At 33.7% G+C, this 15,953-nt stretch overlaps 1 protein-coding gene across 1 annotated transcript in view; it reads right to left on the bottom strand.

Annotated features, from left to right (window-relative positions):
• Positions 1–15,953, bottom strand: part of LOC128783063 (dystrophin-like) — a 74,597-nt gene that overhangs the window by 3,093 nt on the left and 55,551 nt on the right. Inside the window, exons 16-21 of the mRNA XM_053933674.1 lie at positions 11,533–11,712; positions 9,440–9,568; positions 7,710–7,880; positions 3,959–4,081; positions 2,336–2,473; positions 287–439 (exon numbers count right to left, since the gene is read on the bottom strand). Coding sequence (XP_053789649.1) covers positions 287–439; positions 2,336–2,473; positions 3,959–4,081; positions 7,710–7,880; positions 9,440–9,568; positions 11,533–11,712 — 894 coding nt within the window. The remainder of the gene's footprint in view (positions 1–286; positions 440–2,335; positions 2,474–3,958; positions 4,082–7,709; positions 7,881–9,439; positions 9,569–11,532; positions 11,713–15,953) is intronic.

The following is a 15,953-nucleotide window of genomic DNA, read 5'->3' as shown; positions in this document are numbered from 1 at the left end:
ATACATTGCACACTTTCTGTATTATTGACAAAACATTATATTTAGTGTGTTTCAAATTATTTATATATCATTCTATATAGGAAACAAATACAAAATATAGTACAACAAAGAAATGTCACTTTAAACACAGATAATTAGGGTTTGCTTTACTATAAATAGAAATAAAGAACTGAACATAAAATTTTCTGTAGCTGTAAGACAGGATTGTTTGTTGCATTTGCTGTCTGTTCTACTGATTAACTATCACTCAAAAAGATCTATCATTGCCAACCCAAAACAACATTACCTTTAGCTTCTGCTCATCTTTGTGGTCTGGCAGACCGGCTAACTTTTTCTCAATGTCATCCAGCCATGTCATTAGGTCATCAGCCTGCCTCTTGTACTGATACCATTGATGAGAAATCTCTAAAGCCTTTTTTCTTCTTTGAGCTCTCAAGTCCTGTTCACAGTGCAGACATTATTAGAATATGAATTAAAGGCTTATAAAATATGAACTGGCATGTGTGCAAACTGAAGGGAAAAAAAAGTGTACAAGGCTGCTGATTTTATAACTAAATGTTGATATTTAAAGCAAGTATATGAGTAAATGAACATATTTGCATCAGTTTAACAAATATTTTTGTTTGTTTAAAAGGAGTTTACCTATTTCAGTGTTGTTCACATGTTGAATAAACCACTGAGACCATCGCCAATATTCAGAGAAGTTAAGACTCTTACATAAATGTCAATATTTTATATAAAACACTTCTGCTCAGAATACTTACTGGACAGATGGAAACACAGCCCACTTAGATCTATCCAAAAGTGGAACTTCTGTATTTTGTGGACTCCTGTGAATTTCTAACCTGCATGAAAACTCTGTAGCTATTCAAATGAAAATCACTGCAATGCAGAAATGTTTGCAAGAAAAGTTTTCATTATCTAAATTAAATACCACATACATAACAAATGTGTTGTGTTTATAACTCTGCTTTATAAAGAATTAAAACTTCTCTTTAGCAGGAAGGTATAAAATGTTTGCTTTTTTCCCTTAGAAATGTTGTTAAATATATATTTGCTTTAACTGCTTAATTTCACTTATGCAGAATTCAGAAAATATTTTAATTACTATAATTTCTTATTAGGAAGCAAATTAAAAAAAATGCTGGTATATTTTATATAAAAATACTCAGTTAATTTGCCTCAACCATTCTTGATTTTTTTTCACCAGAGTGAATGCCTTAACTGAGTCAACCAAAGGAAAATCTATCACTATACATAAAAAACAGCCAGGGAGGATCTGGTCAATAGCACAGTGCAATAAACACTGTTCTTGTTTCTCCAACATAAAAATTATGAATTGCTTCCATTTAGCTTGGAACAGTCAAAGATACACATAATAGATTTTGAGCTTCTTTTAAACGTGGACAAAACAACAGTTTATCATAGCTATCCTTCTGAATTCACACAGACTTGTAAAATTGTAAGAATTAGAATGAAGTCCACAGGAAAGGAAAGAGCATGCATAAAAATAAGTAACAATAAAATGTAAACATGCCATGTTCCCCAAACCAAAGATAACTTAGTCAAAATTATCCAAAGAAAGATTCTGCTTGCTGACAACATAAATCTCTTGCAGTAGCGAGAGCCTATAGCTCCAGGCAGGTGACCAAGGTGACTCTCTAATGGTAAGATTCTATCTTTCATCACTTTTATTTGCCATAGAAAGATGACACTTCCAATTATATCTGTTAGCTGGTCCACATGGCATGGAAACACACCATGCGTATTTCTAGGAACAATATCACAGTTTTAAACCTCCCGGATTGTGTCAACTCAGAATTTTCATATGCAACTTTGGGTTTCAGCCTCTCAGCTGCTATGTCTATTGGTACTACAACCTATCCTATCCTAGAGAGGCAGGAGCCACTCTTCTAACATGAATGTAGTGTGTAAGTTTTACTGAAGGAGAAACAAGTTATTGATGGCCAGAAGTGTGTTATTCAACTGAGAATATAAATTTGTGGGACTTGGTTATAACTAAGGTCTTGACTGCTGTTGAAGAAATATATAACACACATAATATGTTAAAAAAGGAATTATCAAAGAAATCACTGTTGTCCAATTGGCAGTCACACAGTTGTAATGCTGAGGATAAGACAATACTTCTCAAGCTGGAGATTGTAAAATGCCTTTTGCAAGGCATCAAGAGAACTGTATAAGAAAATACATCTGTAGCCAAATAGTTTCAAATTACTCATCTCTAAATAAAAACTATTCATTTAGAAAAAAGATGCCCTGAAATTAAGAAAAAAATGGGTTTAATAGCATGTGCTTATAACTGTAGCTCCTATACCTTGAGGGCATTATGTTTAGTCCGCAACAGCTGTTGTTTTGTCTTTATTTCCTCCCGCTTTTTCTCATCTGTGACTCCCTTTTGAAGCCTGTCGCCCCTTTGCAGCAATTCTTTCACTGTGCTCTCATCCTCTTCACTCTGATTTAAAAAAATAACCAATATAATGTGCATTTTAATCTAATCATTACTTAAGTACTAGTAGATAGAGACTATGCTAAAGTAATCATGTAAAGCTACTTGCAGTTGTATACTGATGATCAAGTAACTTTTATTTGCTTTCTACAATATATGTAGAGGGATAAAAGAAAGACAGCATCTGCAAATCTACAGATTTTTGGTATTAGATCTTATGCAGCATCCAGGATAACAGCATAAAAACAGAGGCAAAAACTTGAAATATATTTTACTTTCAAACAAAAAGAATAGATATATGTAAAATATTCTTAATCATTGTCAGTAGAGATTGAAATTGCCAGTATGCTGGCAGACCATGCAATTACTGACCATTCTGTGTATCATCACATTGAAAATCAGCTATTCTGAAATGCTATCACTAAGCATTTTTTATGTAGAAGCCACCTACAAACCTCTGAATCCTTGAAACTGAATCTATGTCACACCTTCTGGCAGTGTCTTGAACCACTCTAAGCATTTGATGCAAAGAAAGTGAAATAAATATGCTCAGGTAGTGGAAACTGCCCCGTCAAACTTGATTGACTTTGAATTTAAGTCTACATATACATGCTAAATTCTGCATGCAGCACATAGAGCCTAAAATTTTATTTTTCCTGAATAAAAGGAAAAACATTCTGTAAAGATTCCTTCCACTACTGATATGAAACAGACACCTTTGAAGAATTCCTTAAAAGTAAAATAATATTGAGTCTTTATATTGGTTGTAAACAAATATATATTTGATCTTGCTGAGGACTCAAGAAGAGAAGGTTCTAAAGATGAATCTCCCTTTTTGCCCAGCCAAAAAATGTTATTTCTCTGAAAATCATTCTGGAGAACACACACAGCAATCGCAATAGCAGCAAAGCACTGCAGTATTTTACTCCCCTTTTTCCTTTCTCCCCACAGAAAATATGAATAAATTGTTTTATGATTTGCAATGATAAAACATAAGTAATAAAGCCTACCACAGCCACAAAACCTATTTACATTAATGCTATAAGAAGATTGGTTAAGAACGAATTGGCAAGTGGCATTTCTTTTCATGAGCATTTATTTTTACTGAATGTATTCTTTCACTATAGTGCCTATTTTTTTACATCATTCTGACTTTTCCTGGTCTTTATACTACTACAGAAATTTTAAATATTCATTCCTTGTTCTGTAATACTGCTGGTAGTAGTACAGAACCCATGGATAACATTGCTGGTCTGCTTAGCGTTTTCATAAGGGACAAGAAATACTTTTCTGATAAACTAAAAATTAAGTTAGCACGAAAAATTTAGTTAGTGCTAATTTGGGACTTTTTATTTTATTATATATTAGCATAGAAAAATTTTGCGTAAGTTATATCTGAAGATCCTTATGCAAATATGGGTTTCTGATTTTCACTCAGATTTTTTCATCTCCCTGCTTATTTTGCTCAGACTTCCATTTCAACCAAATTACCATATCTTTATTGAAGTCCTCCTCTTTCAGATTCACTCCCTGCTGAATTTCAACCTCCAGTGGTTCAAGCATTTTTTGTATATCGAAGTCAAATTGCTCCAATTCCTTCAAAGGAATGAAGGGCTAAAATGGAGAAATACAAAGATTATTTATTTAAAGGACACATTTCATATTTTTATTAGAAACAGAAATGAAAAGAGATATCTGTGTTACCCCCTATTGATAAAACAATAGTAGAGTTTCCATCATGTTGAAAAATATCTACACCATACTCAAAGTACCCAAAGATACAAATTTATGTAGAATTTCCATGTAAGTAAACCAAAGAGTTTTAAGGTGAGTGAAAATTAGAAAGGAAAAAATAAAATACATTCTCACATTTGTGTGTAAGAACAAGTCCAAAAAATACTATTTTTCTAAAAAAAAGAAATGTTTACACTTCGTGGTTAAATCTGGTTTGTCAGAAATTATTCATACAGCATCAAGAAGTCCATTCAGATGGAAAAAACCCTACTATTAATAATTGAGAAAATTGTAATGTTAGTCTGGTTCAGTTTTGAAATTACTGTTCTCTCATATAGAATAGTAGAAGCGTTAGGTGAATGCTACAAAACAAAGGACAGAAAATCTTTGTATAAGATATTCCCCTAATAGTATTTTGTAACATTTTGGGAAAAAAAAATCAACAAAAGTTCAGCTTTTGTTTCAAAAAGCCCCAACAAAAATTCAGGATGAATAAAAAGTCAATCAAACAAAACAGACTGAATTCCTCCAATATAAATCACAGTATAATTATGGTGCTTTATTTTAGTATTCAGTTTTGAACTCTCCAACAGGTGCTACTTACTAAAAACAATGCACCGCCTTTTGTCGGTCTGACATGAGTGCCTGTGAGTAGTTTTATGTACAATATATGGTCTATTTATTAATTGCATTGCAAATGATCAACAGAAATTTTTTCTTCCTTCAAAGCTTTAAACACAAGAAGAAGAAAAAAACCTCAGTGGTTCTCGCATAAAATTTAGATTTAAAGGTAATTAAAGGTCTTTTTGATGGTCTAGGAACTCTTGGATGTGCATCTGTCTTTCTTGCTAAAGACATAAGTACATTATATTCTACCTAGTCCTCTTTTACCCTTTCCTCTGGTATAACTAGTTATTATTATGTGCAAAATTTGTAATGAATACAGCAACAATAAAAATTAATAGGCAAAAACATGAGAGTGGATATCAAATGAAATCTGTTCTCAGATGACCTGAAAGACATTGGGTAAAAAAGCCTTAATTGTCTCTTGTTGATTATTTTAACAACAAAGATTTTGCACATTTACAAACATTAATGGAAATGTAATAATGTACAATATTTATAGAGAATAATACTATGTTCACAAATTTTCATTAAGAGGCTCAGAATTACACTCATCATACACTTCAGCTGAGTTAGAAATCATAGAACACTATGCAGTAATTTCTTCTCAAATGCTCTGAAGAATATTTTCTAAAGTACTTAAATGTCATTAAAAGACAAACCAAGTAATAAAATTGGAATATAAAATGTACAGTCTCTGATAAAGGCTAAAAACAATAACAAAGAAGAAAGTGGAAAGAAAAATACCAAATGAATTCCAGCAATTGAATGATGTTCAAAGACTACTTGAAATGGTAAGTCTCATTTCAGTATACTATGAACATTTTGTTAATTCTCGACATGACAATTATATACTACCATTCATTGACTTAATGGATCATTTCTTATGTACTTCACTGTTGTAGTGATTATTGTTAGTATTTGAAAAAATATAGCTAATTTGATGACAGATGAGAAATTATTGAAAATAGGTTATGAGAGCTTTCAATCATTTTGAATTTATGTTTCAATCTTTCACAGAGTGAATAATTTTACATAAATACAGGGGAAAAAAAGTAAAAACACTTAGGAAGCATATCACCTCATAATAATAATAATAATAATAATTTTCCAGCTCATTAAACCAAAATCTTAAGGAATGTGCAATTGCCTACATTACACAGGTAGACAAAATAAACTACCCAGTAATTTGATCCTTTATCCAAATGCATACAGCAAGTCAGTAGAATAGTCAATAATTCAGACCAGTTTTTACCTCTCTATCTGATTCAATACTAAGTATCCTTTGCGCATCATATTCTACTTGTGCATTTTCCAAGGTCCTGGAAAAGGTCCCCTAAATTCTAATTTACCATTATAATTTGTGTGCTGTAGTAATTCCTCTCATCTTGCTGGGCACTTCTTCTCTAAATCTTAGTGTGATTCTGCCAATTCCGCCCACCTTGCCTTCAGAAATGGAAGAAAACCTGAGAGAGAAGGCTGCAGGTGGAAGACATTTGCAGGCTGTGTTCTGAAGACACTTCATCTTGATAAGAATCTTTTGTCCCTTCATTGACTGAGTCCACAACATGCAGTGCAAACACTGAACCCCTAATGAGCTATGTACAGGCAGTCCCATTTTTCCCTAGGACAAGCAACAATTTCCCAGGATCCCACCAAAGGCTGCAAACTCTGCAAGTTTCCAATAAGATGGAAGTGCAAAGTAAAACTGAGATGGAAATCTAGAGTGCAGATAGCAGGTGTTCAGAGCAAAAACATCAGACAGTACAGTTCTTACAAAGATGTCCTCAGTCTACAGCTTGTGTAAGAAGTAGGTAAGAAGCCAGAATGGCTGAAATATTACTGATGGCCATTAGGAAAAAAATTGTTACCTTTATTCAGAATACATTATTTTGCTTCGGAAATAAAACCTAAATAAACCCAAATATCCACAGAGATATGCTGGTTAGGCAGGATACTGAGCTCTGCACAGATCCCAACAACTCATGGAAACCATGTCTCTTGGCTCATGCTTTTTGCAAAACTTATTTCTTTCTTTGCCATGGATCTCTGTGCATTTATTTTCAGTGTTAGTACAGTGACCAGCAATAATATTTTAGATCAGGATCTGTGCATTCCCATTATACTCTATACCAATCTTTATGGCTGCCTCATTTAATCTGCTGAATAGCTCTTCAGAATAAAGGCAGCAAAATACAATGGAAAAAGTAGGTGGCTTATGTCCTTCTTCATTCCAATTCAGAAGGCACAAATTGGCCAAAAATTACAATGAATTCAGATGAATCCACAATGAATTCAGATTTAGCAGTCATGTTGATTCTACAGATAAATAACTGAAGTAAAGTTGATATAATCTCTACCTATTTATTTCTATCTCCAGCACTGGTGAATCTCAGACTCATAGGAAAAATACTAAATGTACTTGAAGAAAAATTAGCTCTCAAAACAAAACCTATATGAAAAAAGGCTACTTATACTTTGCGAATTTAAGAGACTTACTAATTCTCAGTTGTTCATTTTTTGTAAGTTAATGACATATTCATTGTTACATTCAAAAAAAGTCAGTGAATACTTTAATTGTGAAATAGTGAAAAAAACAATGAGTGCTCTGCTCTGTTCCTGATCGCATCTCACAGCACTCATTTGGGGAGGGTGTATTTTCTTGGGGACACTGGCATTGCACCAGGGTCAAACCATGACATTCCCTTAATGCAAAAACCCCAAATTTTCACACTTAATAAAACAATAAATCCTTGGGCTCTACATTGTTTTCCTCTAAAAGCTTAGTTTTTTGAAGAACTGTAGCCCACTACGTAGTTGCAATTGTGCATCTTACACAAACACCATTTTTTATGCATCTCCATATGGAAGCAAGTCCTCCTACCTTTACACTCTTAATTCTCTGTGAAATAGCTGCAAATCGCTGGTTGAGCTCTGAGAGTTTAGGCTCTACCACTTTCCTGCAGTGGTCCCCACGGTTTGCCATCAAGTCTCTGGCCTGGTCACGCACAGAGTCCACCTTGGGGTGAATGTCATTCAGCTCAGCCTTTAAGCGCTACAGTCCGTGAGCAAGAGACAGGGCTTGAAGTTAGTAATAAATGCAAAGAGAGAGAAAGAGAGAGAGAGAGAGAAAGTGTGCAAAGGAATAGGGAGCAAAACCACAAAGCAAATTCAGATAATTATGCATGAGTGTGTAAATCCAGTAGAAATACCTTAGATAACATTCCCACTCCTATCCCTCAAATTTATAGCAGGAATGTATCTACATGTCTGTTTTAGTATCTCCTGGCTGAAATTAATGGGGATCATTATTTCTAGGCAGATTCTTATCTGCGATAATATTGCAGCATATTTCAGGATGCACTGAATTATTCTATGTTCCTAAAGCTAAGAAGAGCTGTTAATTCATGTATTATAGAACTAGATGTGCAATTGTTGCTTTCAATACTGCTCAGGGCCATAGTTCAGGCAAGTAAAAATGACCAGAATAATGATAAAAAAGAAGTCCTAATTTTTTCTATAAATCTGTCACAAATTAAAAAAAAAAAAAAAAAAAAGCCTTTATCCTCTGCAATATTAATCTTAACAATAGATCCCATTGCAGGCAGAGGCTAAAAATAGATAGCAAGGCATTTGGGAATCAGAAATACAGTTGAGCATTAAGAATTACATTTTACTGTCTACATGAACTACCTTTGTGCATTGCAAACATAAATATAATTATTGATAATTTTACTTTATATCTGATGGTGGCAAAATTGTTCATTAATCTACAAAAGCCAGTCTCATAATCCTGCTGAGATCAATGAGGGATTGATTTATGCTCTGCCCTGGAATTTGTAAAATTTTGCTGCAGTAAATGGCATCATTATGTCAGTGTCAGCAATACAATTCTGATTTTGATTTGCAAACTCTTACTCAAATATTATGTAATGAGCATGGAGTTCATTACAAAGTAAAATTTCACATTGACTTCAGAAGAAAAAGGGAAGTCCCTTTAGATAATAATTTGATGTTGTTCTTAAGGAAGATATTTTAAATGAGATATTTTAACATACACATCCATGTTACAAGCTAATTTTTCATCAGTTGGTCAAATGATGCAACTGGCCAACTAAAACCTCAAGCTCAATACACTAACCCCTGATTCGACAGTAGTTTATCATATAATATTCTTGTCTGTGTTGCTGATCTGGCCCCAGTGTTTGTAGAATTAAGACAATCATATGACAGAAATATCATACTTATTGGAAAAGTATCACAGAAAAACAGAAACACAAATAAAAATAAAGGGGACAGAAAAAAAGTATTTTGTTCAAACAAAACAAAACCTTGTGTTAAAGGAGTATTTTCCAGCAGACATATGTTTAATAAGCTGCTGTTTTACTGACCAGGAAATTCCCAAGAATTATAATAACAATCTGATTTTATTTCTGCAAGGATTTAATTTTGGTAATACAGAGCAAATTTATTAAGCAATCTACAAGTTGCTAGAGGGTAGCTTTAGCACAGTAAAAAGAATTTTAATCCATTTGTGATACCTTTTGAAATATGCTAGTTTTGACACTTTTTAGAATAAAATTCATGCTTTCCAGTAAATCAGATTTTTTTTACCTTAAGAACTTCCTCTTTTTGCTGGGGTTTTTGTTTGTCAGATTCATCCAACAGTATTTCAGCACGATACATCCAAGTAGTGACATTAGCTACATTCTGATCAAAAGCCTCCATGTGCTTTTGATATTCCTGTATGTGGAAAAGGTAAATACTGCATACAAAAAATGTAATCAGAACTGAAATAACAGCTGTAGTTATGCCAAGTGTGGCAAACATGCACACATTATGAAAACTTGTTTATTTTACACAGTAACTTCTTGTTTTGTGAAGGATAGAATCTGCTGTTTGTTTCCTTCACTTTGCATGTTAGATTTCTTTAAAAAGACATTCTAGGAGAGAGAGAGAAGCTTCCAAAGTGACAGGCAGCAGGATGACAAAATCACAGCAAGACACAGGTGTCGGCAGCTCAGCAAGGTGCTGAGATGAACAGGAAGCTTTTAGCCAGACCTACAGGAGCTGCAAAGGACCTTCCCAAGAACAAGGTAAAGAATTCATTTTGGAAAGCCAGTAAATTGACTGAAACTCAGATGGCCACAAGGATGCACTTGCAAAATCACAATTAAGACTGGGAGCTTTGTATCTAAACCTCTTATGGACATTTCATCTAACTTCTCTGCTTTGAGACTTTTTCTTTTTAAAAGCTATTCTAGTTGATATTCTGATAAATCTTCATTACTCTGCTTCTTTGCCTTTTTGGGTGAGCTCACTAGAATGTGGCCTATGCATATCCCACACAATACATATGTAGACCGCACACACAAAATCAAAGTTATTACTAGTTCTTTTGGCATCCAAATACACCTACCTTTATTTTACTCTGTTCTGAAATTGGTAAAAACCTCTCAATTATCTCTCTTAGACCTTTTTATCATCTGTTTTAGCAAATATTAACCACAGAATCCAAAGCAGGGAAAGAGAGGATGTACAGGAATACATCACTCTATTAACCTGTAAAGTCCATTATATGCTTCTTATAATCAGTTCCACAATATATCTGTGTACCTACATGATTCTGAATGAAATTCTTAAATTTTCCAGATACTTTCACCTGGATACTTTACTCAGCTGAGGAAGCCCTTGAGTGATGCTGTATACTTATTGTATATTATTGTATATTTATATATTATATTTGTAAAGCAGCCATACAGACTATAGTGGAGTTCCAGCATATCAAGCCCTGAAAAGTCATGACAAAGGCCAATACATCCTTTAAAAACTTCTGTTTCTCTGGGGTAAAACTGCATTCCCACGCTCTCAGGAAGAGAAACAGCATGCAAGATTTCCCAAAGCATTCTGACAGCCCAGTTGTTAAGACTCTTCTGTAGTTAAGGGTTCAAGCTGTCACCTCTTCATGACAGAACGAGTCTGAAGGCAGAATAAAGTTATGTGACTATCCATAGTTTCTGGCAGCTGGGGATGAGGCTCCTGAATCTGTATGAAATGTGTATTAGGGTTTTTACTGTCTACTACACTTAATCCAGTCCCCACCATAACATGCCCTATAAAACTATGCAAAGGAGGATCACGAAGTTCTGAAAGACCAAATCATAGTCCTTCAGCACATCATGTGTGCACTCTGAGAAAAGCTTACAATTTGGTTGCCTCTGAAATGAATTAAACCCATACACACCAGAACTACCCTGTGGGCCAAACCAACTTGTAACTGAGAACTTATTTCCCAATTGTACTATTCCAAACAGAAATGCTAAGCAGCCAAAAGCAGCTGATGTTGTTGGTATCAATACTAAGACTTTCTCAGCTTACTTGACTATTTTTTCACTTGACTACTGAAGTAATCTCTGTCCTTGAAACTGCATTTGATTTATTAGGGGAAAAAAACCCAAATCAAAAACAATGCAAGAACTGTTGAGACAGACAGGATTGCAAACTGCTAACAATCAAAATTCCACTCGGTAGTCATAAATATTTTCAAAACATACACAATGTACTACACAAAAATCAATCTGATTGCCTGTGTACCTGTGTATTCAATAAGCACAATCCAAGGCACCAGAAAAAACACTTCTATAAGGCCGGGCATGTACGACTGGAAAGCAACATTTCCTCTGTGTGAAGAAATGCATTTTCCTTACCAGTAAGAGATTGAACCATTCCTCAGCACGTGAAGTTACTGCTTTCCAGTTACTGTTCAGCAGGCTGAGTTTATCATCCACAAGACTTTCCTTTCCTTTCATCACTGTCTTCAAATTCTCTCCTAAGTCACTGATACTCTTAAGCTGGACCTGGCGTTTCTCAATCTCCTTCCGTGTTGCCTACATGAGCAGGACAAGCAATAAAATTTATGGGAATTAAAAATTATCCACACTAAGAACATTAAATGTTACATCAGGCAGCAAGTTTAGAAAACACAGTCTTGTTTCCTATAGGAAGGGAAGGCATTCTGTGAAGTGCAGCAAATACAAAGCAAATTGTTTCTCTTGAGCTCTGATAAAATTGTATATATTCTTCATCTTCTCAAAATAGCTTAATTTAAAAAAAGTGAAAATTATCTTTCATTTCAGTGTTCAAAATATAATTTCAATACCTAATTATTAGAAATTAATCCACATTTTATAATATTTATATAGAGATGCTTAAAGTTACTTTTCATATAATAAAATTAGAGAGCTATCAAGTAGCACATAAAGCTTACATAATAAATGGAACAATAATGTACCATCATGATGACACCTCAAGACAGAAAACTCCATCAAAAATAGTCTAGTGAATATTTTATTACTTTAATATTTATAAATGCAATCTTTTTCAGAAGAAATCATGCTATTTTCTTCCATTAAACTTGTTTCCTAATTGTAGAACTGCATATTTTCATTACATTCAGTTGGAATATCATTCTGCAAACCAAAATACTAAAAATAAGCTATTGCCCATAGCATTTCTAAGCTTGAATGACTACTACACAAATGCAGTGTTACCAAGTCAGATTTCCAGCACCTATTCCCACTGTTATCTTACCTTACAGATCTGATATGAAAGGTTACATAATTTACTCATCATTCATGTCTTAATATTCACTGCAACATGCAAGAAGTCTAACAAAAGGAACAAATCCCAACATATATAGACAACATGTAAAAAAAGCAGGTGTTTAAATACGAAACAGTGAGATGACACAGGGAAAAATGTGTCAACACTCTTACAGCAGTCTTACTGAATACTCAAGGAAAGGCAGAAACTCCTTACACCTAATTTCACATATAACCAGTTTTATGAGAGAAATTTATCTGAGATCCTTGCCACCTGATAGCAATGATCCAGGCATATAAATCTCTGCTTATAAAACAAAACTGCAAGCAGAAGCCAAGTGTTCCAAGTGAACACAAACAGAACTTAGTAGAAAAGGAAGAAGCACTGGTCTTCAGAGACACAGATGTCTCACAGAAACTTGAAAACAGTAAAAAAAAACCAAAAAACAAAACCCCGAAAACTTCAAACAAATGGCAAACACAATACTTCCATCTCAGGATGAATGCTGTTATGCAGTAGAGTCCCACCTTTATGACCTCCACACTATCACATCTCTCATGGTCACAAATCAGTATAATTTTGTTGATAATGTATTTATAGTGAAAGTGGAATGTTCATTTTTTTTCAATAAAGACAGTATAAAATTATTCTTTTTGTAAAATAGAACCTTAATAGTACCTTCAACTTATTCAGTGTGTCGTGCTTAAAGCAGCAGCTCACTTCCTTATGCTTAACAGAATTCAGGATTTCATTTTGCAATGTTTTTTTCACAGAAAAGGTCTTAAACTTGTATTTAATGTAAGTATGATAAATTTTCCCCATTCTATCAATTTTCTAAAATACATAGGATATGTAATAGATCCAAAGCATGATTGATGCAAATTATTAACAATATACTATATAATTATAGAATTTGAAAAGGAGAGTTTAAAATTTCAGCAGGTCCCTGTCAGATTAAAGGAAAAACACGCCCTCTTCTAGTACTGTTTTATCTGTTTCACAGCAGGTGCAAAGTGTCATCATGAAAAAAGAATAACACAAAGGATATAATTTCCCTTCAACTGAGGATGGAAAATTTTGATCAGCTTTATTTCATTTTCTAAACTATTTTCTTTCATTTGGAAAAGACTCTCTGAAGTGTATTTACCATGGCTTGTGGCTTATTTTGTATTTTACATTTATGAAAATGCCAATCTTGGGCTACATAAATAAATGTTAATCCCAAGTAGCAAACAATTAAATGTCTATTAAACAAAATGTACTCAAAACCCAGATTTGCATTCCCTATGTGTAAGAAACTAGTTATTCCTTTCAAAGTAAAGAATTACTGTAAACTAAACACTAGAGGCACCTCTGGGCAACATGGATTTTAACTCCCTCGTTTAATTGCAAGTAAGGGACATGAACCAAGTAAATCCCCTTATTGTCTTAAAAAAATATTGTGGCCCTCAACACAACATTGAAGTGACAAAAGCATCTTCCTCAATACTTTAACTCTCCATTATTACAAGTCCTTATGCATAAAATACAGGACCCACTGAATACAATTGAAAAACTACCAGGGTCTGTAAAGTCAGTGGGATTCCACGGTGCATTATCAGCTATGACTTCCTCTGTAGGTTATGAAGTGCACCAGGTAAACTAACTTTCTTTCACAACTTCAATAAGATATTTTGGTTTGTTTTTAATTTGGCATCTGTACATTTTATTCCTAAGAATTTCCCATTTTTCTTTCCAGTATTACTAGAAAGTGATACTCTACACATACTTTGTTCACTGCAATATAACAGACAGCACTGGTAAATTTTCTGTAAGAAAAAAAAAATCAAAAGTACTACTATTAATTCAACAACATTACATAAAACAAAAAAGAATATGCCATGATGCCAGGATTTAAATAAGATAATTTCAGTAAAATTCAGGGTGTGGCTTTTAAATTCTCCTAATTTTTAAAGAGCAAGTTCCACACAGCCTTGCTGGATTTAAGCTCCTTTCTAGTTGCCATAATGTGAAATTGCATTCCAGCTGTGCAGTTTATTTGAAAATATATAAGAAAGTTGCAGAATTAAACTACACAATTAATACAATTAGCTTTGCAAGTTAAAAATGGTTTTTAAAACACTTAGTACCTTAAAAAGACCCCAAACCCCCAAGTCTCGAACACCACCACAATTTGTACAATATGAAACATCAACAAGTAAAGTGGTGAAACTCTTCCCAGAAGGACTAGGCAATTTATACATTTTGATTTTATGTGCTTATCAGGGTGAAACCATGTAACATAAATAAAATACAGAAATGTAGGAGTTGTGAAGAAGCTATTTTTCTGATATAATCATGGCATCTTGGGGAAACAAAAACATGTAAACAAAAGATTGAACTAAACATCCTAACACCAAACATTCACTTACAGCTGCGAAAATTTATCAGTAATGTTGAACAACTCCAAAACAGATTATATTCATTCTGCTGTTTATCATTATAGTTATTACATTTTTTTTTCCCTTAAGACTAGTATATTTATTTATAAAACAAAATCTTATTCAAGTGTGTATTACCTACTGGAAGAGAAAAGCTCCATAAATACTTCCAGGAAAGATATCTCCATTAAAATATGTATACAAATTATACAGATTATATTAAGGATATATATATATATATATTTTTATATATATATATATATATATATATATATATATAAACACTTCTTTACATATGTCACTACTTAGGATCACATCTACTAGCAGATACAAGAGTTAAGATGATGTGAATCTCTCCCCATTCAAATTTCAGTTGTTCAGTTAGACCAAATTCTGAAGTGCCTCTTTGGAAGAAGCTCCTGTACTTCCCCTTTTCTGAAGTACCACTTATGGTCATTTGGTACAAAATATCACAATGGAAATTCTCTGACCCAAAAAATTAATTCGTGTTTCACTGACTGAAATTTTTCCTTTGCTTTTTAAGGAATTGTTATTCTTACTCCTGGTCATAAGAAAAATGTTGGTAGCCTGCTTTAGTCAAAACTGGGGGATTACACCACCATGGAACTCCCAGGACTTGAACATTTCCAAGAGAAATGGCATCTAGGTTCCTGGCATCCAGGAAATTAAAGCAATCACACAGACCCTGGGTCAATTCTGCATTCAGAGCATGCCTCAGGTGATTAGTTTCTAATCCCCTTCCCAGAAACATCAGAAGGGGGAAAGAGAGAATCTGAGCTTCCCTTGAGCCAGTTTCATTCATCAAAATCTCAGGAAAGGAGCTGCAGTACAAAAGAAAAGTTCTGTTTAAAAACAACTTTGGGTAGGTTGAAATCCATGCAGAAGGGAAATCATGCTGCAGCATGTAAAGTCATAGGGATGAGCTTTGCTGAGAATTTATAAGTGGTTTGTAGCTGCATACAATAATATTTTACATACTTTACATATGGATCCATAGGATGACAGGATGAATCATGTTAGAACAAATAATTGCAGTTCCCTGTGCAGATATTTACATTAAGAGTGGTGCTCACAGTCCTATCTCT

Source organism: Vidua chalybeata, chromosome 2 (assembly GCF_026979565.1).
Source record: "Vidua chalybeata isolate OUT-0048 chromosome 2, bVidCha1 merged haplotype, whole genome shotgun sequence".
NCBI lineage: Eukaryota > Metazoa > Chordata > Aves > Passeriformes > Viduidae > Vidua > Vidua chalybeata.
This window is presented reverse-complemented; position numbering and strand designations above follow the sequence as displayed.